The sequence below is a fragment of the Trichechus manatus genome, unplaced genomic scaffold (genome assembly GCF_000243295.1).
Source record: "Trichechus manatus latirostris isolate Lorelei unplaced genomic scaffold, TriManLat1.0 scaffold00015, whole genome shotgun sequence".
In the NCBI taxonomy this organism is placed as follows: domain Eukaryota; kingdom Metazoa; phylum Chordata; class Mammalia; order Sirenia; family Trichechidae; genus Trichechus; species Trichechus manatus.
In genome coordinates this window covers 9,025,036-9,051,236 of record NW_004443951.1, presented here as the reverse complement: position 1 = coordinate 9,051,236, position 26,201 = coordinate 9,025,036, and the positions used below count along the sequence as shown (strand labels likewise).

The following is a 26,201-nucleotide window of genomic DNA, read 5'->3' as shown; positions in this document are numbered from 1 at the left end:
AAGATATCTGCTATCAATTTCTCTCTTTGAGAGTAGTAATTGATGATTTCAGGATTAGCACCCATATTTTATCAGATCTCGAAACTTGGGGTATTTCTAACAATGTTAAATACACCCATGCCCAGATATAAAGCTCACCTCAATCCTAATATACCAACACTGCTCTGATATTTCACTATTTCACAAGCACCTATGCATCATGGTCACTCTTTGCTATCTCTGTTCCTCACCTCTCCTTCATCTCATCTAATTAAATGGCATGAGGTTGTGTGCTTTTTATTTCTCAAGGCCAAGGACTACTGAATCTAGATGGACCCAAGTGGTTCCAGCATCGCCGCCTACTAACCCCTGGATTCCACTTGAACATCCTGAAACCATATGTTGAGGTGATGATCCATTCTGTGAACACAATGCTGGTAAGTGAAGGGATGGGGGTGCTCTGGTGCATTGTAAAATGCCTCCAAAAGGGAATGTATTAGGCATATGTTTAGTGGGTAGTGAAAATCAAAAGACAATGATTTCTAGAAATTAATCAGTGTACAAGTACTGACTGGGCAACAGGTGTCTATGAAAGCCTTTGCTAAGTTCCTTGGGAGATAAAAATGGACGGTCTAGGTCTCTGTCTTAGATATATTTTAAGATCAAGGTAGTAAACTGGTAAGATTCAGAAGGTAAGTGCATAGGTGAGAGGTGAGGAAGCAAGGAGCAGAGGTGGCAGCTTCAGATGTGAGAGGAGACTCAAATTTGCCATGAAACTTGAGCAGGACTTGAATGCATGGATAATAAACCCATTGCCATCAAGTCGATTTCGACTCATAGTGACCCTCTAGGACAGAGCAGGACTGCCCTATGGGGTTTCCAAGGCTGAAATCTTTAAGGAAGCAGACTGCCACATCTTTATCCCACAGAGTGACTGCTGGGTTCAAACCACTGAACTTTTGGTTAGCAGCCTAGAGCTTTAACCACTGCGCCACCTAGGCTCCTTGCATGGATAATGTCGATGAGAGAATTCTAGTTGGAGTGAGTTGGCCTGAACAAAGATTTGGAGTTTGGAATGGACTTGCCTTCAATCAAGGCCATAAAAGACATAGCAAAGAATAAATGTCTAAATCCCTAATACTGTTGCCCTGAGATAATCTTTAAAACTTAAACCAAAAATATCCCCTGAAATCTTCTTAAAACCAAACAATAGTTTACCTTAACTAGTAGAAAATGTCTGCCTTGAGCATTAAGCTCTTTAAGAACTATGTACACGGGATCAAGTGACAACAGCAAGATAGGAACCTTAGGGAGCAGTGAGTTTAGTTAATCATGGAAGAACAACTCAGAAAAGGAGGGTGAGAATGGTTGCACAACTCAACAAATGTAATCAGTGTCACTAAATTGTACATGTAGAAACAGTGGAATTGGTGTATGTTTTGCTGTGTATATTCTCAAAAACAACAAAATAAAAAAACAATAGTAAAGAATAAGTGTCTAGATTAAAGTCAGCAGATGCAAGTTTCCCTCTGTAGGTGGTGGAGAATCGTTAGGAGCTGATCTGCACCCTCCAAAGGGGAAGGAGGACATTGCAGAGGAGCATTCCTATGAGCAGTCCCTGACTTATAAACGAGTTCTATTCCAAAACTCCATTTGTATGTTAGTTTTAATTTTTAAATCATATTTATTTTAAAATTAGACAAGTAATTCATTAATACAATTTCATCAGAAACATTTCAAACATCACACACAAAGCCAAAGTCTCCCTCCACCCTCATCTGCAATCTCATCCATTTTGCCAAATGGAATCACTGTAACCAGCTTCTTGATTAGGTTTTCAGCCAAGCTCACAGAAACAGATTTAACCAGAAGTCTGCTGGGATTGTGGTGATACTACCTTTGTGAATTCTCAATGCAGAGAGCTAGATAGTACAGGCTAGGGAGGGAGGAGAGCATCCTCTTCCGATTCTGATGCTGTTCAGCTCTAAGCACAATTTTAAAACATCCAGTGGTTGTAGCTGAGTTGTATCTTTATTTCTATACCCTATTTCTGCCTTCCTCATTTCTCAATCGCACACTTCCCTGAAATCCCTTTGACAAGTTCTGCATCTGCTGAATTGTTTCCAAGTGCCTCAAGCTTTAAAGCCTGGCCTTTGCTCTCATTTCTTCTAAAGTCTCCATTTTTATCCAGTAAAACTTACCTAATTCAAGGTGAAAGTTATCTGATTAAACAACTGACACTTGTTGTTAGGTGCCATCAAGTCAGTTCCAACTTGATATACAACAGAATGAAACACTGCCCAGTCCTGCGCCATTGTCGTGATCGTTGTTATGCTTGAGCCTATTGTTGCAGGCACTATGTCAATCCATCTTGTTGAGGGTCTTCCTCTTTTTTCTGACCCTCTATTTCACCAGGCATGATGTCCGTCTCCAGGGAGTGCTCTCTCCTGATAATATGTCCAAAGTATGTGAGTGTAAGTCTTCCCATCCTCACTTCTAAGGAGCATTCTGGCTATACTTCTTCCAAGACTGATTTGTTCGTTCTTTTGGCAGTCCATGGTATATTCAATATTCTTCCCCAACACCATACATAATTGAAAGGTGTCAGTTCTTCTTCGGTCTTCCTTATTCATCGTCCAGCTTTCGCATGCATATGAGGCTATTGAAAACACCATGGCTTGGGTCAGGCCCCCCCTAGTCCTAAAAGTGCCATCTTTGCTCTTTAACACTTTAAAGAGGCCTTTTGCAGCAGATTTGCCCAATGCAATGCGTAGTTTGATTTCTTGATTGCTGCTTCCATGGGTGTTAATTGTGGATCCAAGTAAAATGAAGTAATTGACAGTAAATGTTTAAAACAATCTCTGCTTTTTATTCAGCGTCTCTGAGTCCTTAGTACCTAGCATAGTGCCTATAAGCATTCAACAAATGTAGGTTGAGCTGAACATAAACATTTAGATTTATTTGTATTTTTACACAAAGGCTGCTTGTTATTGCAAAAAATTTTCAACTGAGGACTTTGTGGCAGTTTAACAAAGTCAAGCAAAACATTTCAGGCAGTATGAGTGGGCCTTTTTGTGGGCAGTAGAATGGTCTTTACATATTTCATTATAATACTTCTGCCTTCTTGAGCCACCCTTTAAAATCTTTTGTTCAAGTCTTTTACTTCATCGTTTCTTCCATTCACTTTGGCTACTCTACATTCAAGACCAAGTTTCAGAGTCTATTCTGATATCATTTTTGGTCCTTTCTTTTTTTTCCTGTCTTTTAATGACCCTTTGCTTTCTTCACGTAAGATGTCCTTGATGTCATCCCGCAACTCATATGGTCTTCAGTCATTAGAGTTCAGTGTGTCAAATCTTTTCTTGAGATGGTCTCTAAATTCAGGTGGGATATACTAAAGGTTGTACGTTAGCTCTTGTGGATTTGGTTTAATTTTCTTCAGCTTCAACTTGAACTTGCATATGAGATTTCAAAGGGTGGTTCAAGAAGACAAGTAAAGTATTATAATGAAATGTGTAAACACCTGGAGTTAAAAAATCAATAGGGAAGAACATGCTTAGCATTTCTCAAGCTGAAAGAAATGAAGAAAAAATTCAAGCCTCAAGGTGTAATAGTGAAGAATTCTTTGGCAAAATATTGAAGGCTGCAGGAAGCATCAAAAAAAGATGGAAGGAATACGCAGAATCACTGTACGAAAAAGAATTGGTTGACGTTCAACTGTTTCAGGAGGTAGCATATGATCAAGAACTGTCAGTATTAAAGGAAGAAGTCCAAGCTACACTTAAGGCTTTTGTGAAAGACAAGGCTCCAAGAATTGACGGAATATCATTTGCAACGTTTCAACAAACAGATGCATCCCTGGAAGCACTCATTCATCTACGCCAAGAAATTTGGAAGACAGCTACCTGGCCAACCAACTGGAAGAGGTCCATATTTTTGCCTATCCCAGAGAAAGGTGATACAATGGAATGCAGAAATTATTGAACATTATCATTGATATCTCATGCAAGTAAAATTTTGCTAAACATAATTCAAAAATGGTTACAGCAGTACATAGACAGAGAACTGCCAGAAATTAAAGCCAGATTCAGAAGAGGACGTTGAACGAAGGATATCATTGCTGATGTCAGATGGATCTTGGCTGAAAGCAGATAATACCAGAGAGATGTTTTTACCTGTATTTTATTGACTATGCAAAGACATTTGACTGTGTGGATCATAACAAATTATGGATAACATTGCAAAGAATGGGAATTCCAGAACACTTAATTGTGCTCATGTGGAACCTGTACAGAGACCAAGAGACAGTTGTCCAAAGAGAACAAGGGAATGCTGTGTGGTTTAAAATCAGGAAAGGTGTGCATCAGGGTTGTATCCTTTCACCATACTTATTTAAACTGTATGTTGAGCAATTAATCTGAGGAACAGGACTATATGAAGAAGAACGTGGCATCAGGATTGGAGGAGGACTCATTAACAACCTGTGATACACAGATGATACAGCCTTGCTTGCTGAAAGTGAAGAGGACTTGAAGCACTTCCTGATGAAGATCAAAGACCACAGCCTTCAGTATGGATTACACCTCAACATAGAGAAAACAAAAATCCTCACAACTGGACCAATAAGCAACATCATGATAAATGGAGAAAATATTGAGGTTGTCAAGGATTTCATTTTACTTGGATCCACAATCAATGCCCATTAAAGCAGCAGTCAAGAAATCTAATGATGTATTGCATTGGGCAAATCTGCTGCAAAAGACCTCTTTATAGTGTTAAAAATCAAAGATGTCGCCTTAAGGACTAAGATGTGCCTGACCCAAGCCACAGTATTTTCACTTGCCTCCTATGGATGCAAAAACTGGACAATGAATAAGGAAAACCGAAGAATTGATGCCTTTGTATTATGGTGTTGGCGAAGAAAATTGAATATACCATAAACTGCCAGAAGAACAAACAAATCTGTCTTGGAAAAAGTACAGCTAAAATGCTCTTTAGAAGCGAGGATGGTGAGACTCTTCTCATATACTTTGGACATGTTATCAGGAGGGAGCGGTCCCTGGAGGAGGACATCATGCTTAATAAAGCAGAGGGTCAGCGAAAAAGAGGAAGGCCCGCAACGAGATGGATTGACATAGTGGCTGCAACAATGGTTCAAACATATCAGTGACTGTGAGAATGGTGCAGGACCAGGCAGTGTTTTGTTCTGTTGTACATAAAGTTGCTATGAGTTGGAACTGACTTGAAGGCACCTAACAACAACAACAGTATGTAGAATGGGCACAGTAGTCCCTGGGTGGCGCTTATGGTTAAGTGCTTGGCTACTAACCAAGAGGTTGGTGGTTCAGACCCCCCCAGAAGCACCTTGGAAGAAAGATCTGGTGTTCTATTCCAAAAAATCAGGCATCGAAAACTCTGTGGAACACTGTTCTACTCTGACCCTCATAGAGTGTGTCAGAATGGACTTGATTGCAGCTGTTTTTTTTTTGTTGTTGTTTGTTTATTTAGAGTGGGTACAGACAGTAGCTTGGCTGAGAACCAACTCCCCTCAAGTTGCTCCTGTTCGTAGCGTCTCTCTGTCCTCCATTTCTGAATCCAAAAATGTCTTTGAAAAGTTCCAAATTTAGTGTGATTTTGGTGGTTGAAAGCAGTAACAGGGTTTCTAGCAGTCTGGGGACTGAACCTGGAAGAAGCACTGGGGAAACTTCTTATAATTATGTGTCTTGTATCAAATTGTCCATTTTAATGAACTATTTTAAAGCAGAGTCATGGTAATAATTGAAAGGCCACAGATCCTTAACTCAGACTGTTTCCTCCATGCTCTTTCCCATCCAGCTGGGTATATTTTCCCCTTCCTCATGCCCAAAGTAAGCAGTCGACTTATTTACTTATACGACCTTTGGTTCCTGCTGGGTCAGGGTTGTCTCCTTTAAAGCATAAGGGCAGGGGACATGGAGGAACTGTCAAAAAAAAAAAGGCAGTTTGATGATGGTGATGATGCTGACCTTGATTTCCTATGCCAGGATAAGTGGGAGAAGATGTTAATCACTCACCACACAACTGTGGAGGTCTCTGAACACATCAACTTGATGACCCTGGACATACTCTTGAAATGTGCTTTCACCCAGGAGACCAACTGCCAGATAAACGGGTCAGTGACAAGAGAACAAAAAAGATACTTGCGAACCATTATTTAAGTCACTTATTAACACATTGTCTCAACTTTCTCTTCTAGCACCAATGACCCTTACGTAAAAGCAATGTTTGAACTCAGCAAAATCATCTTTTACCGCATGTACAGTTTCTTGCATCACCATGACATAATTTTTAATTTCAGCCCAGAGGGCCACCGCTTCCAGGAGTTACGCCAAGTGCTACACCAGTATACAGGTATTTCTTGGATTTGGGTTGTCCGAGTCCACACGCTGTCATGATCATAGTGTGTCTATCTAAAGTGTTAGGCCTCAATGTGAAAAGAGAAATAATTATTATTCTTAATTGAGCTTTTATATGGGCACCGCTCAAAAGTAAGACAACTTGAGTCTTTTGGAAGAGGTTGCTACATCCATAGTAGTAGTTAATCTTATCAGAACATTTCTATATATTATAGAGTTTTTGTTATGTACGATTATTATTGGTACAGATATAATAAGTGGGCATTTAAGATTTCAAAACATACATGGCATAGGGGTTTTTGCACAGTGATTGCAGTATTAATGACAACATGGAATGAATAGGGGGACAGAATAAACATGAATGTGAATTTCAAAAGAAACTTGATTCAAAAATAAATAGATTTAGCAAAACATAAACATAAAAATTGAAATAGATTAAGCTTTCCAAGCAATTCAACATTACTTTTCATGAATGCCATGATACATCCAGAATTATCATTATTTATTAGCTCATCTCTTCCAGTGATTTGAGATACCACCTTTAGCATATTCTAAATTGGCATATGTACTTGGATCTATTTCTGGACTTTCTATTCTATCTATTGGTCTGTCTATTCATGTACTCAAATCACACTGCTTTAATTATAGAGACTTTGTAGTATGTTTTAATATACTACGTAGCTCGTTCTTTCCATTCTTTTCTTAATAGTTTTACATGTTTATTTTTCTGTATGAACTTTAGTGTCAACTTGTCTAGCTCCGGAAGAAAGTTTTTGGTATTTTTATTGGGAATACATTAAATTTATAAATTAACCTAGGAGAAACTGATGTCTTGATGATGTTGAGACATCCTATCCAAGAACAAGATATCTTTCCATATATTCAAGTTTATTTTTGAGTCTTTCAGATTTTTTTAAATAGTTTTCTTCATGTAAGTATTGTACATTAATTGTTAAGTTTATTCCTATGTACTTTATCTTTTTTTGTTGCTGTTGTAAATTGGGTTTTCTCTCCCATTAGATTTTCTGTTTATTTGTATATATGAAAGCTATTAATATTTGCATGGTAAAAGAGTTCAGCAAGGTAAGAGAATACTAAATTCTTGTTTTAGGTAGTTCTTTTATTAATTCTCTAGGGTTTTCCAGGTATACTGTCACGTCATCTGCAAATAAAGATGGTTTTACTTCTTTTCTAATTCATATGCTTCTAATTGTTTTCTTTTGTCTAATTGCATTGGCTAATAGCTCCAGCAAAAAGTTAAGTAGAAGTAGAGATGGTGGACATCCTTGCCTTGTTATTGACCATAGTGAAAATGCCTGGAATTTCCCCCATTTAAGTAAGACAGTGGGTTTGGATTGAGGAATAAATGAATAAATAAATAGATAGATAAATTTACATTTATATAATATCATGTTAAGGAAGTATCCAACTGTATGAGTTATCTATTGCTGAAAAATAAAATAAACCACCACCCCCAAAACCTAGTAACTTAAAACAACCATTTTATTGGCTACAATTCTGTGAGTTGGCTGGGCAGGGATCAGCTTGTACAGCTAATTTCTGCTTCATATGATGTTAGCTGGGATGGTTTACTTGGTGGCAGTTTGGGCTGGAGGATTCAAGATGTCCTTGCTCACATTTTTTATTCCTCAGCTCTGTTGGTTGGAATACAGGTTCTTTCTCTTTCTTCTTATGGCCTCTCTCCATGTGCCCTCCCCCTGCCCCCACACACACCATCACCATTCCCAGCAGGATAGCCTGGACTTCTTTAGCTGATTGCTCAGGACTCAAGGAGGGCAAAAAAGGAAACTACAAGTCTGCTTAAGGCCCAGGTCCAGAAGTCTCAGAATATCACTTGTGCTATATTCTATTGGCCTAAATAAGTCATAAGGCCTTCAAAGATGTGGAGACATAGATTCCACTTCCTGGTGAGAAGAACGAAAACATCACATTGTAAAGGAGCTAGGACACAGGAAGACATGATTTATTGGGAACATTATTATAAGGATCCACCTCACTATTTTCATCTCTATTTTCTTCTTTTCGTTAGGAATTGTTATTGAATTTTGTCAAAGGATTTTTCAACATTATTGAAAAGAATCATGATTTTCCTCCTTAGACTTGTTAGTATGGTGAATTATATTAGCAGAGTTCCTAATGTTGAGCCTCCTTTGCATCCCACTTGGTCAGTTCTTCTTCAGTCTTCTTTATTCATCGTCCAGCTTTCACATGCGTATGAGACACCTGAAAACACCATTGTTTGGGTAAGGTGCACCTTAGTGAAGGTGACATCTTCTCTTTCCAACACTTTAGAGAAATCTTTTACAGCAGATTTGCCCAGTGCAATGCATCTTTTGATTTCTTGACTGCTGCTTCCATGGGCGTTGATTGTGGAGCCAAGTAAAATGAAATCCTTGACAACTTCAGTCTTTTCTTCATTTATCGTGATGCTGCTTATTGATCCAGTTGTGAGGATTTTCGTTTTCTTTATGTTGAGGTGTAATCCATACTGAAGGCTGTGGTCTTTAATCTTCATCAGTAAGTGCTTCAAGTCCTCTTCCCTTTCAGCAAGCAAGGTTGTGTCATCTGCATAACGCAGGTTGTTAAAGCATCTTCCTTTGAACTTGATGCCCCATTCTTCTTCATATAGTCCAGCTTCTCGGACTATTTGCTCAGCATACAGATAGAATAGGTATCATGAAAGGATACAACCCTGACGCACACCTTTCCTGACTGTAAACCACACAGTATCCCCTTGTTCTATTCGAATGACTGCCTCTTGATCTGTGTACAGGTTCCTCAAGAGCACAATTGAGTGTTTTGGAATTCCCATTCTTCTCAATGTTATCCATAATTTGTTACGATCTACACAGTCAAATGCCTTTGCATAATCAATAAAACATAGGAAAATATCTGTCTTAGTTATCTAGTGCTGCTATAACAGAAATACCACAAGTATATGGCTTTAACAAAGAGAAATTTATTTTCTCACAGTTTAATAGACTAGAAGTCCAAATTCAGGGTGTCAGCTGCAGGAGAAGGCTTTCTCTGTCAGCTCTGGAGGAAGGTCCTCATCATCAATCTTCCCCTGGACTAAGAGCTTCTCTGAGCAGGAACTCCAGGTCCAAAGGACATGCTTTGCTCCCAGTGCTTCTTTTTTGGTGGTATGAGGTCCCAAGCTCTCAGCTCACTTCTCTTTCTTTTTATCTCTTGAGAGATAAAAGGGGGTGCAGGCCACACCCCAGGGAAACTCCCTTTACATTGGATCAGGGATGTGACCTAGATAAGGGTGTTACATCTCACCCTAATCCTCTTCAACGTAGTCTAATCTTGCCTCATTAACCACAGGCAGAGATTAGGATTTACAACATATAGGAAAACTGTATCAATCACGAAATGGAGGACAACCACAATACTGGAAATCATGGCCTAACCAAGTTGACACATATTTTTGGGGGACACAATTTAATCCATGACAACATCTTTTTGGTATTCTCTGCTTTCAGCCAGGATCCATCTGACATCAGCAATGACATCCCTTCTTCCACATCCTCTTCTGAATCCGGCTTGAATTTCTGGGAGTTTCCTGTTGATATACTGCTGCAGCCACTTTTGAATGATCTTCAGCAAAATTTTACTTGTGTGTGATATTAATGATATTGTTTAATAATTTCCACATTCAGTTGGATCACTTTTCTTGGGAATAGGCATAAATATGGATCTCTGTTTGGCCAAGAAGCTGTCTGCCAAATTTCTTGGTACAGATGAGTGATCACTTCAACACTGCATCCATTTGTTGAAACATCTCAATTGATATTTCCTCAATTCCTGAAGCCTAGTTTTTTGCTAATGCCTTCAGTGCAGCTTGGATTTCTTCCTGCAGTACCATCGGTTCCTGATCATGTGCTACCTCCAGAAATGGTTGAACATTGACCAATTTTTTTTGGTATAGTGACTCTGTGTATTCCTTCCATCTTCTTTTGATGCTTCCTGGGTCATTTAATATTTTCCCCGTAGAATCCTTCACTATTGCAACTCGAGACTTGAATTTTTTGTTCAGTTCTTTCAGCTTGAGGAATGCCGAGTGTGTTCTTCCTTTTTGGTTTTCTATCTCCAGCTCTTTGCACATGTCATTATAATACTTTCCTTTGTCTTCTCGAACTGCCCTTTGAAATCTTCTATTCAGTTCTGTTACTTCATCATTTCTTCCTTTTGCTTTAGCTACTCAACATTCAAGAGTAAGTTTCGGAGTCTCTTCTGACATCCATTTTGGTCTTTTCTTTCTTTCCTGTCTTTTTAATGACCTCTTGCTTTCTTCATGTGTGATGTCCTGATGTCATTCCACAACTCGTCTGGTCTTTGGTCATTAGTGTTCAACGTGTCAAATCTCTTCTTGAGATGGTCTCTAAATTCAGGTGGGATATACTCAAGGTTGTATTTTGGCTCTCATGGACTTGTTCTAATTTTCTTCAGCTTCAACTTGAACTTGCATATGAGCAATTGATCGTCTGTCCTGCAGTCAGCCCCAGGCCTTGTTCTGACTAATGATATTGAGCCTCTTCATCGTCTCTTTCCACAGACGTAGTCGATTTGATTCCTGTGTATTCCATCTGGCGAGTTCTGCATGTATAGTTGCTGTTTATGTTGGTGAAAAAAGGTATTTGCAATGAAGAAGGCCTTGGTCTTGCAAAATTCTATCATGCGATCTCCCGCATCCTTTCTGTCACCAAGGCCATATTTTCCAACTACTGATCCTTCTTCTTTGTATCTAATTTTCACATTCCAACCACCAGTAATTATCAATGCATCCTGATCGCATGTTCGATCAATTTCAGACTGCAGATGTTAGTAAAAATCTTCAGTTTCTTCATCTTTGCCCTTAGTGGTTGTTGCATAAATTTCAATAATAGTCATATTAACTGGTCTTCCTTGTAGATATATGGATATCATCCTATCACTGACAGCATTGTACTTCAGGATAGATCTTGAAATGTTCTTTTTGACAATGAATGCAGTGTCATTCCTCTTCAAGTTGTCATTCCCAGCATAGTAGACCATATGATAGTCCGATGCAAAATGGTCAATATGAGTCCATTTCAGCTCACTAATGCCTAGGATATTGATGTTTATGCGTTCCATTTCATTCTTGATGATTTCCAATTTTCTTAGATTCATGCTTCGTACATTCCAGGTTCTGATTATTAATGGATGTTTGCAGCTGTTTTCTTCTCATTTTGAGTCATGCCACATCAGCAAATGAAGGTCGCAAAAGCTTGACTCCATCCACGTCATTAAGGTTGACTCTACTTTGAGGAAGCAGCTCTTTCCCAGTCTCTTTTGAGTGTCTTCCAGCCTGGGGAGCTCATCTTCCTGTAGTATATCAGACAGTGTTACGCACCTATTCATAAGGTTTTCACTGGCTAATTCTTTTCAGAAGTAGACTGCCAGATCCTTCTTTCCTAGTCTGTCTTAGTCTGAAAGGTCAGCCGACACCTGTCCACCACGGGTAACTCTGCTGGCATTTGAATGCGGATGGCATAGTTTCCAGCATCACAGCGACACGCAAGCCCCCACAGTAAGAAAAACTGACAAATAAAAATTTTTATAGACTCCTGTTTTTTGGGGAGTGGGAGATAATTACCTGATATCTTTCTGTATTTCTTCTATGGAAATGTGAAGTTTGTCTGTTTAAGTCTTCTGTCGCAACTGGGGCAAGTTTTTGTTTGTTTGTTTGTTTGTTTGTTTTTATTGTAACTCAGGTGAAGGCTTACAGAACAAATAGTTTCTCATGAAACAGAAGTACACAGGTTGTTTTATGACATTGGTTAACAACCCCACAACATATCAACCCTCTAACTTCTCAACCTTTTTTTTTTTTTTTTTGGTGAAAATACACATAGCCAAAGATATACCATTTCAAAAATTTCTACATGCACGGTTCAGTGACATTGACTATGCTCTTCCAATTGTGCTGTTATTCTCACTTAAGATGAAGGCTTACAGAACAAAATAGTTTCTCTTTTAACAGTAACTACAAATGTTGCCCTATGACAATGGTTAACAATCTCACAACACATCAACAATATCCTTACTCAACCTTGGGTTCCCTAACACCAGCTTCCTTGTCCCCTTCTGCTTTCTGGCCCTTGTCACTGGACTCTTGTACCTCGTTAGTCTCATTTGGTTTTACGGGGCTGTCCACTCCCAGGCTGAACGGTGAACCTCGGAGGTAACTTCACCACTGAGCTAAAAGGGTGTGTGGGGCCATACTCTCAGGGTTTCCCCAGTCTCCTTCAGGCCAGTAAATCTGGTCTTTTTTGTGTGTGTGGGTTAGAATTATGCTGTACATCCTTCTCCAGCTCTGTCCAGAACCCTCTGTTGTGATCCTGTTCAGAGCAGTCAGTGGTGGTACCGGGCACCATCTAGCTGTACTGGACTCAGTCCGGTGGAGGCCTTGGTAGTTGCGGACAATTAGTCCTTCGGACTAATCTTTTCCTTGTATCCTGTTCTCTTCATTCTCCCTTGCTCCCGAAGGGATGAGACCAGTGGAGTATCTTAGATGGCCGCTCACAGGCTTTTAAGACTCTACTGGGGCTAGTTTTGGTAGTTTTCTAGGAAATTATCTGTTTCATTTAGGTTTAAAATTTATTTGGATAGAAGTTGACTTTAAAAAAAATTTCTCTGTATCATTTTTTTTCCTGTGTCATTTCTTATTTCGTATATTTTTGCTTTGTTCCTTTCAATCCTTGTTTAAATTAGCTAGTATTTTGCCTGCTACTGAGGAAATAAGTTTTTGATTTATTGATTTGGTCTACTGTTTTTCTATTCTTTGTCTTATTAATTTTTGGTATTTTCTTTATTATTTTCTACTTTGTGCTTTATTTGGCTTATTTTGTTTTTGTTGTTTTCTAGTTTTTTCGTTAGGGTTTAATGTATTTATTTTCGTTCTTTCATTTTTATTGCTATATATATTTAAGGCTATGAATTTTCCCTTGGTCACTGATTAAATATATTCCATATATTTTGATAAATAGTCTTTTCATTATCCTTATCTTTTCAGAAATTCTGTAATTTCTGTTTGTATTCTCCTCTCACCCAAGAATTACTTAATAGAAGATTTATAAATTTCTAGGTATAAGAGCTTTTTGGTTTTGAATTTTTTTAATTTCTAGTTTTATCACCTTGTGATTAGAGTATTATTTGTAATATTTCTACTCTGTGGAACTCAGTAAGGTTTTCTTTGGTTTTATATATGATCGATTTTTGTAAATATTCTGTGTGCTCTTGAGAAGAAGGTATATTCTTTATGGTGCTTGATTTTTCTCCCCATATGCTCTACCTTATTGATTGTTTTGTTTAGATTGTCTGTATCCTTATTTCCTTTTGTTCACTTGAGCTGTCTTGTACTAAGAGTCATCTGTTAAAGGCTCCTATTGTTAGTGTGATTATGCCTGTTTCTCCTTTCATCTCCTGTAGTTTCTGCTTTAAATGGATACTGTTGTGTTTTTTGGTGTGTATATATTCATAACTATTATGTGTAATTGTTGCTTTTAGCATTAAAAAGTGACCTTGTTTGTCTCATTTAACGGTATTCTTGCTTGAATTCTATTTTTTCTACTTTTTCAAGGACTGCAACCCTTGCTTTCTTATCATTCCCATTTGCCTAGTATAACTTTACCCATTTCTTTATTTTTAGCCATTTTGAATTACTTTGTTTTAGGTGTGTCTCTTACATGCAGTGTATAGTTGGGTTTTCCTTTATGGGTCAATAGGAAAATCTTTTTATTTTGATAAATGAGACATTCCCATTCCCATTTGCTGAAATGACATATTTGGTCTCAATGATTTCATATTATTATGTTATGATTACTGTGTTTCTTTCTTTATGTGATATGTCTTCTTTGCTCTTTTCAGTATAATGTCTTTTGATATTTAAGGTTTATACCATAGTATTTAGTTCTTTTGTGGGCTCCTTAGTTCCCCCTTTTCCTTATTTAAAATGTTACTGTCATGTCAGTTTTAAATTGTGTCCTTTGATTCTGACTTATTAACCTATATAATTAAAGGAGCCCTGATGGTGCAGTGATTAGGAACTCAGTTGCTAATCAAACGCACCTGCTCCATGGGAGAAAGCTGCAGCAGTCTGCTCCCATAAAGATTACAGCCTAGGAAATCCAAGGGGCAGTTCTACTCTGTCAGTAAGGATCTTATTCTACTTTTCTCTTTATTTCTTCTATTTTTAGTTGCATTATTTTAACTTTTAATGTTTATGTATTATTCTTCCACCTAGGTCCCTGTTCTTAGATCTAGAGTTCAATCTGTTAAATGACCATCTCAGATCCTTTAATGAAGTTTTTCTAGTAATCTCGTGGTTAGATGAAGCTCATTCTCTACAGATTCCTCAGGAGGGGCTCATGAACACAGTTCTTGCAAGTTTAAAAATGTTTTTGTATAGCGTTGATACTTGAAGGATAGATTGACTGGCTATAAAATTTTTAACCCACTTGTTCTTTCCTTGAGTTTCTTGAAAAATGCTCTGTTGTTACCTTGATTTCATTATTGTTCTTAAGAATTATGATGCTAGCCTAATTTTCTTACCCTTGAAAATTATTTGGTCTTTTTGGCTGGCATCTCTGAGGATTTTTTTTTTTTTAGCTATCTTTAATGTCTAATACTTTTGCTAGAATATATATTGGAATTGGTCATTCTGTTTCGATTTTTCCAGGCACAGAGTGGGCCCTTTCAATATGTGTATTTAAGTATTTTCTTATTTCCAGAAAGTTTTCTTGTATTATGATTTTAAATATTAGTTCTGATTCCTATTTTTGTTCTGTGTTTTATTTCAGGCCCTACAATTATATATATGTTGGAATTTTCTTTGCCTGTCTTCCATTTCACCCGATTTCATTTGATAGCTTTTCCATGAAAATAAGGTATTTAGACTGAGGAAGAAAAGAATGATTGATCACTTGCATCTAAATTTGAAATCATCTTCATTAGATTGCCTAGTTAGTGATATAAACAAAGGAACCCTGGTTGTGCAGTGATTAAGCACTCGGCTGCTAACTGTAAGGTCAGCAGTTCAAACCCACCACCTGCTCTGCAGGAGAAAGATATTGCAGTCTGCTTCCATAAGGATTACAGCCTTGGAAACCCTATGGAGCAGCTCTACTAAGTCCTATAGGGTCGCTATGAGTTGGAATCGACTCTGTGACAATGGGTTTAGTCACATAAACTGTTTTTGTCTGCTGTGTTTGTCTTTGGAGCTTTGATCAGAGGGTATCCATTTGATGGAAAAAGAAGTATCTGTAAAATTTAAATCTATTTAAATATAATGTACCGACTCTGACCTCAGGAAATTAGTCAAAATCTGAAGCTATTCATGGGCCATGGTTTGCCATTTATTTGACTTTGATTGACTTTGCTGTCACTTTGGTAATGGGGAACTATTATTCTACCCCAGAAAAGATAGTCCAGGACAGAAAGAAAGCCCTCCAGGATGAGAGGAAGCAGGATAATACTCAGAAGAGGAAGTACCAGGACTTTCTGGATATTGTCCTTTCTGCCCAGGTAAATCTGCCAAATTTCTAAGCTTACTTGAATAGCTAATTAATTATGTGGGTGGGTGGATGAGTAGGAGTGTGGTGGAGAGACTCAGCAAAATTGACTGACTAAATTTAACAATAATTTGAATTGATGGATTGGCTTCATGTGGTTTTGAGGAAAGACAGAATTCTGCAACTCCATCACTAGAGAGAATCAAATAAGACTAAATTTTTATTAATTTGACAGGATTTAGGGATGTCAAGATAGATCAGAGAAACACAGGAAAATGGATGACAGTATCAGCTGGTATAATGATGAGGATGAGGCACTGATAAATCTAGATAAATCTGGGAGGCTGAATAATTGAGGGGAACTCTTTGCAGGGCCTGATTTTCTTATCTAACCTTGGTCTTCTTTATGCCATGGGCATAGTTGTGGCTCAGACAACATATTTGTTGAACTGAATTAAAGTTGAAACTCGTATTTGAGACCGTATTTTTTTCTTTAAGACCATTGTTTTTGTTGGGGTTCCAAACATCTATAAACTGACATTGCATAAAAGTATCTCTACTGTATTTTCTAGGCTGAAAATGGAGACATCTTCTCAGACACTGACTTATTGTCTGAAGTGAACACCTTCATATTGGCAGGGCATGACACCACAGCAGGGGGCATCTCCTGGCTCCTCTACTGCCTGGCCCTGAACCCGGAGCACCAGCAGAGATGCCGAGAGGAAATCAGGGGCATCCTGGAGGATGGGTCTTCCATCATCTGGTAAGATCTGCATCCCTAAACATTTCAGCCCAGTCTTCTCCTGAGATTTTTCTGTATTTTTTCTTCTGGTACCTTGTGTATTAAGTTTTAAGTTTGATCCAAAGGGGGTCTGTGGGTGTCTTGGATGGTCTGTCAGGTGCAGTGTGAGGAAGTGAAACTCATATAGGAAGGCCAGAAAACAAATCAAATTTAATACTCATGGGTCCAGAGTGGAAGTTACAGCACGCCTTGATGCAGGGCCACACAGGAGGTTGCACCCCAGGACGAGGCAACAAGTTGGAATTGTAGGAGAGGGCTTATGTATAGCGTTCAGGGTGAGGTCTTGGGGTTAGTGCATGCTGGTCTTATTGGTCAGTTTAAAACTTTTTAGTGGATTAGTGTAGGAAAAGGGAGAAATTATAATCATGGGCATCCATACGAGGCATAGCCAGGAGGGGCAAGGAATATCTACAGCCATTGGGAAACTGAGTTACAAGATAGCAACGAGGTCTCTATCACAGGAAATCATATGGGGTATGGTTGGGAGGACTAGTTAGAGACTACAAGTGTTGAGAGACTGTGACAAGATAGGATTGGATATGTCAGAAACTAGGTAAAAGGAAAACTAGAAGGAATTAATGGATTCTGAGGCAACAAACTATGTAAGTCACAAATTGGCCTTATGACACTTGGTAACCATAGTGCTTCAAGATATGTATAAGTGAAATCAGAAGTATCCACTTTTTCAAGAGGGCCCAATATCCCTTTGTCTTTTGCTAAAGAAGTTCACCCATCCATAAATTACCTATTTCATGTTTCTGATCAGTGGTGTGTATGTAGATGACCATTTTTTTCCTTCACCCAGGATCTGGTGCATTGGAAATGGAGGCTTGATCCTGAGGCTTCCACTTAGAATTTGTGTGGGGTTTGGTTCAAGTGGGACTTCTTTTCTGAGGAAGACCCAAATGAGCAGCTCCATCATTGTGGACATCCTACCCTGCCACCTTGTCACTAATTTCACTTACCAGGATTGGCTTTGGACTTTGTGTGTGAGTGTCTGTGTGTGTGTTAGGTGAAAGTTTACAGTGCAAATTAGTTTTTCATTCAAAACTTTTATATACAGATTGTTCTGTGACATTGGTGGCAGTCCCCATAATGTGTCAGCACTCTCCCCTTTCTCTTTCCACCCTGGGTTCTCAGTGTGCATTCATCCAATTTTCCTGTCCCTTCCTGCCCTCTCCTCTTTGCTTTTGGGCAGGTGTTGCCAGTTTGGTCTCATATACTTGATTGAAATAAGAAGCACGTTCCTCACAAGTGTTATTGTTTGTTTTAAAGGCTTGTCTAATCTTTAACTGAAAGGTGGATTTTCCCAGTTCTGAGTTAGCAGGGTGTCCTGGGGCCATAGTCTCAGGAGTTCCTCCAGTTTCTGCCAGATCAGTAAGTCTGGTCTTTTTTTGTGAATTTGAGTTTTTTTCTACATTTTTCTCCTGCTCTGCCCGGGAACTTCTATTATGATCCCTGACAGAACCATCAGTGATGGTGGCCAGGCACCATGTAGTTCTTCTGGGCTTGGGCTGGTGGAGGCTGTAGTTCATGTGGTCCATTAGTCCTTTGGACTTATATATTTTCCTTGTGTCTTTGGTTTTCTTCATTCTCCTTTGCTGCGAATGTGCTGGGACCCATAGATGTATCTTAGACGGCCACTCACAAGCTTTTAAGACCTCAGGTGCTACTCACCAAAAGTAGAATGTAGAACATTTTCTTTATGAACTATGTTATACCAGTTGACCTAGATGTCCCCCAGGACTATGGTCCCCAGCCGTCAGCCCTAGTAACTCAGTCCCTCAAGGTGTTTGGATATGTCTAGGAAACGTCTATGACTTTGCCTTGGTGAAGTTGTGCTGACTTCCCCTATATTGTGTGTAGTCTTTCCCTTCACCAAAGTTAGCACTTGTCTACTATCTACTTAGTGATTTCCCCTCCCCACCCCCTCCCTAGTAACCATCAAAGATTGTTTTTTTCCTGTGTGTAAACCTCTTCTTGTTTTTTTTTTAATAGTAGTCTCGTACCATATTTGACTTTTTGTGGTTGACTTATTTCACTCAGCATAATGCCCTCCAGATTCATCCATGTTGTGAGATGTTGTGAGGATTCATCATTGTTCTTTATCATTGGTGTAGTACTCCGTTGTATGTACATACCCTTATTTGTTTATTCATTCATCTGTTGATGGGCACTTAGGTTGTTTCCATCTTTTTGCTGTTGTGAGTAATGCTGCAGTGAGCATGGGTGTGCATATGTCTATTCATGTGACAGGTCTTCTTTCTCTAGGATATATTCCTAGGAGTGGGATTACGGAATCATATGGTATTTCTAGCTTTTTAAGGAGGTATCTTATTCTTTTCCATAGTGGTTGTACCATTTTACATTCCCACCAGCAATGCATAAGAGTTCAGGTCTCCCTGCAACCTCTCCAATATTATTTTCTGTTTTTTTGATTAGAGTGAGTAATGTTGGGGTGAGATGTTATCTCATTGTAGTTTTGATTGCATTTCTCTAATGGCTATTGGGAGCCCTGGTGGCTCAGTGGTTAAGAGATTGGCTGCTAACCAAAAGGTTAGCAGTTCGAATCCACTAGCCACTCCTTGGAAACCCTATGGGACAGTTCTACCCTGTCCTTTAGGGTCACTATGAATTGACAGCAACAGGTTTTGGTTTAATGGCTAATGATGGCAAGTATTTCCTCATTTATCTGTTAGCGGCCTGAATGTCTTCTTTGGTGAAGTATCTGTTCAGATCCTTTGCCTATTTTTTAATTGGATTATTTGTCTTTTTGTTGTTTCAGTATTAAAGTATTCTATAGATTTTAGAGATTAGACCTTTGTCAGATATGTCATAGCCAAAATTTTCTCCCATTCTGTAGGTTCTCTTTTTATTCTTTGGGTGAAGTCTTTTGATGAGCGTAAGTGTTTACTTTTTAGGAGCTCCGAAGTTATCTGGTTTATGTTCCGGTGTTTGTGGATTTCCAGTTATGGTTTGTATTGTATTTATGCCATGTATTAGGGCTTCAAGTGTTGTACCTATTTTTTTTTCCATGATCTTTATCATTTTAAGTTTTATATTTAGGTCCTTGATCCATTTTGAGTTAGTTTTTGTGTATAGTATGAAGTATGGGTACTGTTACATTTTTTTACAGATGGACATCCAAATTTTCAAGTACTGCTGGTTAAAAAAGACTGTCTTTTTCCCATTTAATGGACTTTGGTCCTTTGTCAAAGATCAGCTGACCACAGGTAGATGGATTTACATCTGGGTCCTGAGTTCTGTCCATTGGTCTATGTGTCTGTTGTTGTACCAGTACTAGGCTGTTTTGACTACCATGGCTGTATAAGCTTTTGAGACCAGGTAGTGTGAGGCCTCCTAATTTGTTCTTTTTCTTCTGTAATGCTTTGCTTATCCTGGGCCTCTTTCTGTTCCATATAAAGTTGGTGATCAGTTTTTCCATCACGTTAAAGAATGCTGTTGGTATTTGGATCGAGATTGTATTATATCTGTAGATCGCTTTGGTAGGATTGACGTTTTCACAATATTGAGTCTTCCTATCCATGAGAATGGTGTGTTTTTCCATTTGTTTAGGTTTCTTTTGGTTTCTTGCAATAGTGTTTTGTAGTTTTCTTTGTAAATGTTTTTATGTCCCTGGTTAGATTTATTCCTAAGTATTTTATCTTTTTAGGGGCTATTATAAATAGTATTGTTTTCCTGATTTCCTTTTCAAAGTTCTCTTTGTTGTTGTATAGGAATCCAACTGATTTTTGTATGTTGATCTTGTATCCTACTATTCTGCTGAATCTTTCTGTTAGTTTCAGTAGTTTTCTTGTGGAATCTTTGGAGTTCTTTATGTATAGGATCATATCATATCTGAATAGGGATAGTTTTACTTCTTCCTTTCCAATTTGAATGCCCTTTAATTCTTTTCTTGCCTTATAGCTCTAGCTAGGACTTCCAGCACAGTGTTAAATGGGAATGATGATAAAGGGCATCCTTATCTTGTTCCCATTCTCAGGGGAAAATGCTTTCAGTCTCTGTCTGTTTAGAATGATGTTGGCTGTTGCTTTTGTATAAGTGCTGTCATGGATTGAATTGTGTCCCCCAAAAATACGTATCAACATGGCTAGGCCATGATTCCCAGTATTGTGTGATTGCCTACCATTTTGTCATCTGATGTGATTTTCCTGTGTGTTATAAATCCTATCTCTATGATGTTAATGAGGCAGGACTAGAGACAGTTATGTTACTGAGGCAGGACTCAATCTACAAAATTAGGTTGTGTCTTACGTCAATCTCTTCTGAGATATAAAAAAGAGAAGCAGGCAGAGAGATGGGGGGACCTCATACCACCAAGAAAGCAGTGCCAGGAGCAGAGCACGCCTTTTGGACCCAGGGTTACTGTGCAAAGAAGCTCCCTAGACCAAGGGAAAATTGATGACAGGGACCTTCCCCCAGAGGCGACACGGAGAGAAAGGCTTCCCCTGGAGCTGGTGCCCTGAATTGAGTCTTCTAGCCTCCTAGACTGTGAGAGAATGCATTTCTCTTTGTTAAAGCCATCCACTTGTGACATTTCTTTTATAGCAGCACTAGATAACTAGACAGAATTTGGTACCAAGAAAGTAGGGTGCTGCTCTAACAGATACCTAAAATGTGGAAGCAGTTTTGAAACTATGAATGGCTACAGGCTGGAAGAGTTTTAAAGTGCCTAATAGTAAAAGCCTAGATTGCCTTGAAGAGACTGTTGGTGGAATTATGAACATCAAAGACAATTCTGGTGAGGACTCAGAAGGAAGTGAGGAAAGCTGTTACACTAGAGATAGCACAGACTGCAATAAGCAAAGAAATGGCAGCAGAGAAACAGCAGCAGCAGAACCAGGAGACCAGCTCAAGACAGCACTGGGGCCAACCCACAGAGTGAGAGAGCTGAATGCCTTTGGCAGGAGGCTTCCTGGTGGATGGGGTGCCTCTGGGCACTTATCAGTGGAGATAGGCTTGCCGACTCACAGAGAAAGAGAGATGAATTCCTTTTGGCCAGAGTTTACTGGTGGAGTTTGGTGTCTGCAGGCACTTACCAGTGGAGCTAAAGAGCTTTGGAACACTTGCTCCAGTAGGGCAGATGCGGACAATGAGGCCCAAGGGGCTGAGAGGCCAAGGAACCAGGAAGCAGAAGTTAAAGAGACAAGAACACAGGAAACTGAGCTGCCTCAGTCTCAAAGGTAGGGTCATGACCCCTGGGGTCTCAAAGGGTAGAGTCACCACTCAGATGGACTAGGATAATGAGGCCACCCAAAGCTGGGGGAGCAGAGTTCCCATTCCAGTGGGTCTGGAAGGTGGAGCTGAAGCCCAGGGCTGAGGGCCCTCCACTAAGAATCTCTAGAGTGTGGCCAATACCTAGAGTCTGGAGGGCAGGACCATTGCGTAAATGGTCTTAGAGAATAGAAGATTATTTTCAAGTCTTGAGGGCTAATGTAATGTGTTCTGCTGACTTGATTGGTACCTATTATCCCTTCTTTCCCTCCAGTTTCTCCCATTTGTAATGGAAATGTCTAGCTTGTGCCTGTTCCACCACTGTACTTTGGAAGCAGATAACTTGTATTCTAGATTTCACAGATGAAGAGGAATTTTTGGATTTGGGACTTGGAGTTGATTTAAGACTTGCTATGATATGATGAGGTGAATATTTTTACATATGGAAAGGACATGAATTTTTGGAGGCCAAAGGGTGGAATGTCATGGATTGAATTGTGCCCCCCAAAAATATGTGTATCAACTTGGCTAGGCCATCATTCCCAGTATTGTGTGTTTGCCGACCATTTTGTTATCTGATGTGATTTTCCTGTGTGTTGTAAATCCTACCTCTATGATGTTAATGAGGCAGGATTAGAGGCAGTTACGTTAATGAGGCAGGACTCAGTCTACAAGATTAGTCTGTGTCTTAAGTAAATCTCTTTTGAGATATAAAAAGAGAAAAGCGAGCAGAGAGACAGGGGGACCTCATACCACCAAGAAAGCAGTGCTGGGAGCAGAGCACATCTGTTGGACCCGGGGTTCCTGCAATGAGAAGCTCCTAGACCAGGGAAAGATTGATGACAAGGACCTTCCTCCAAAGCTGAGAGAGAGAGAAAGCCTTTCCCTGGAGCTGATGCCCTGAATTCGGACTTCTAGCCTCCTAGACTGTGAGAGAATAAACTTCTGTTTGTTAAAGCCATTCACTTGTGGTATTTCTGTTATAGCAGCACTAGATGACTAAGACAGATACCCTTTATTACGCTGAGGAATTTCCCTTCTATTCCTTTTTTATTGAGAGTTTTTTATCAGGAATTTGTGTTGGACTTTATCAAAAGCCTTTTCTGAGTCGATTGAGATGATCATGTGATTCTTTCCTTTTATTATATTTAAGTGGTAGATTATGTTGATTGATTTTCTAATGTTAAGCCATCCTTGCATACCTGGTATGAATCCCACTTGATCATGGTGTATTATTTTTTTGATACAATGCTGAATACTCTTGGCTAGAATTTTGCTGAGAATTTTTGTATCTATAATCATGAGAGATATTGGTATATAATTTTCTTTTTTGGTGGTAGTTTGCCTGGCTTTGGTGTCAGTGTTATGCTGGCATCATAGAATGAATTTGGGAGTGTTCCTTTCTTTTCAATGCTATGAAATAGTTTGAGTAGTTCTGGTGTGAGCTCTTATCTGAATGTTTGGTGGAATTCTCCGGAGAAGCCATCTGGGCCAGGGTTTTTTGTTGTTGTTGTTGGGAGTTTTTTCTTTCCTTTTTTTTTTTTTTTTTTTACTACTTCAGTCTCTTCTCTTGTTATGGGTCTGTTCACATTTTCTATCTCAGCTTGTGTTAGTTTACATAAGTAGTGTGCTTCTAGAAATTTGTCCATTTCCTCTAAGTTCTCAAATTTGTTGGAGTACAATTTTTCATAGTATTTCTTCTGACCCTTTTTATTTCAGTTGGGTCTGTTGTAATGTACCCATCTTATTTGTTATTTGGGTTATTTGCTCCCTCTCCTGTTTTTCTTTTGTCAGTTTGGCCAATGGTTTGGCAATTTTGTTGATCTTTTCAAAGAACCAACTTTTGGTCTTGTTGATTCTTTCTATTTTTCTGTTCTCTATTTCTTCTTTAATCTTTATTATTTCCTTTCTTCTGGTGACTGTCAGCTTCTTTTGTTGCTCTCTTTCTATGTGTTTGAGTTGTAGGGCTAACATTTTGATTTTGGCCCCTTCTTTTTAGATATGTGCGTTTATTGCTATAAATTGACTTCTGAACATTGCTTTTGCTGTGTCCCAGTGGTTTTGGTATGGTGTGTGTTCATTTTCATTTAATTCTAGGAATTTTTTGTATTCCTGCTTTGATTTCTTCTATTACTAAGTTGTTTTTGAGCATAATGTTATTTAGTTTCCATATATTTGATTTTTTTCCTTGCTGTTCCTGTTATTGATTTCTACTTTTATGGCCTTGTGATCAGAGAGAACACTTTGTATTATGTCAGTGTTTTGGATTTATTTGAGGGTTGCTTTGTGGCCTAAAGTGTGGTCTGTTCTGGAGAATGTTCCATGTGTGTTGGAAAAAAATGGATACTTCGCTGCTGTTGGATGGAGTGTTCTATATATGTCTATGAGGTCAAGTTGGTTCATTGTGGCCTTTAGATCTTCTGTATCTTTGTTGAATTTCTTTCTAGATGTTCTGCCCTTTACTGAGAGTGGTATGCTGAAGTCTGTACTGTTATCGTGGAACTATTTCTCTTTTCAGCTGTTAGAGTTTGTTCTATGTATTTTGGAGCCCTGTTGTTGGGTGCATAGATATTTATTAAGGTTATGTCATCTTGGTGGTTTGTCCCTTTAATCATTATATAATGTCCTTCCTTGTCTTTTATGGTTTATTTTGCCTTACAGCCTATTTTATCTGAGATTAGTATTGCCACTCCTGCCCTTTTTTGGTTACTGTTTCCTTGATATATTTTTTTCCATCCTTTGATTTTTAATATATCTATATCTTTGTGTCTAAGATGTGTCTCTTGTAGGTGGCATATTGATTGGTCATGCTTTTTAATCCGTTCTGTCATTCTCTGTCTCTTTACAGGTGCATTTAAGCCATTAACAGTCAGTATGATTATTGATAGATATGAGTTTATTGCTATCATATTATTGTGCTTTTTTTGTGGTGCTGACATTTTCTTTGTTTCTTTTACTTTACTGTGCTGAGTTCCTTTTGTTTGTGGATTCTCTTTTCTTTTTTTTTTGTTATTATAGATTTTGTGTTTACTGAAACTTTTTGTTTTGTTTTTCTTCTTCTTTATTCTGATAAGTAGGTTTGTTAACTCTCTTTGTGGTTCCCTTGAAATTGAAATTTACCCTTATCTTCCTCAGTTTGAAGAAGTCTTTTATTACTTGACATCTCCTTGACTTCCTCTCCATTTGAAAGTTCTGTATCTATACCATTTATTCCCCCTTTTTGTTTTGACGTTGTCGTCATTTACATATTGATGTCTCTGTTTCCCTGTTTTAAGTCTTTTAGCTTTGTTTTATTATTAAAAGTTCTTTACCTAGATTTGTACCTGGCTGATGCTGTCCTGTGTCCTAGACTCCAGTTGTTGTCTGATGTTGTTGGTTCTCTAACCACTGAACTCCTTTAATATTTCTTGTAAATTTGGTTTTTATGAATTCTGTTAATTTCTATTTATCTGGAAATGTCCCAATTTTGCCATCATATTTGAGAGAGAGTTTTAAAGAATATGTTATTCCTGGTCAGCAGGTTTTTTTTTTTTTTCCTTTTAAGGTTTTATATATGTCATCCCATTGCCTTCTTGCCTGCATAGTTTCTGCTGAGTAACCAGCGCTTAGTCTTATTGTTTCCCTTTAGTAAGTGACTTTTTGTTTTTCTTGAGCTTCTCTCAGAATTCTTTCTTTGTTTTGGTTTTGGCAAGTGAGATTATGATATGTCTTTCTCACTTTCTTTTGGGGTCTATCCTATATGGTGTTCATTGAGCTTCTTGGATGGTCAGCTTTTCATTTTTCATATTTGTGACATTTTCTGCCAGCAAATTTTCAACAATCTTCTCTGTGTTTTCCATTTTATCCCCCTGTTCTGGAACTCCAATCCCATGCAAATTTTTGCTCTTGACTGTGTCCTACAGACTTCTTAGGTTTTCTTCATTTTTCTTCATTCTTCTTCATTCTTTTTCTCTGATTTTTCCTCAGACAAAGTGACATCCATGGATTTGTCTTCAATCTCACTGATTCTGTCTTCAGTTGTTTAAAATTTGCTCCTAAAACCTTCTATCGAGTTGCTCACTTCTGAAATTTTGTTATTTATCTTTTGGATTTCTAATTACCGTTTTTGTATGATTTTTAATTGTTTATTTATCTTGATGTTTTGTTCCTGTACTATTTTCCTGAATTTTTCTGTTGCTTTGTCTGTGTTTTCCTTGATTTTGGCTTTTTTTTTTTTTTTTTTTTTTTTTTTTT

At 38.4% G+C, this 26,201-nt stretch overlaps 1 protein-coding gene across 2 annotated transcripts in view; it reads left to right on the top strand.

Annotated features, from left to right (window-relative positions):
- The window catches only part of LOC101345691 (cytochrome P450 4X1), a 92,617-nt gene that overhangs the window by 50,333 nt on the left and 16,083 nt on the right, over nt 1-26,201 (top strand). For both annotated transcript variants that reach the window (XM_023727102.1, XM_004371773.2), the window contains exons 4-8: nt 289-416; nt 6,003-6,130; nt 6,215-6,369; nt 15,838-15,944; nt 16,504-16,694. In XM_023727102.1, the coding sequence (XP_023582870.1) occupies nt 289-416; nt 6,003-6,130; nt 6,215-6,369; nt 15,838-15,944; nt 16,504-16,694 (709 nt within the window). The remainder of the gene's footprint in view (nt 1-288; nt 417-6,002; nt 6,131-6,214; nt 6,370-15,837; nt 15,945-16,503; nt 16,695-26,201) is intronic.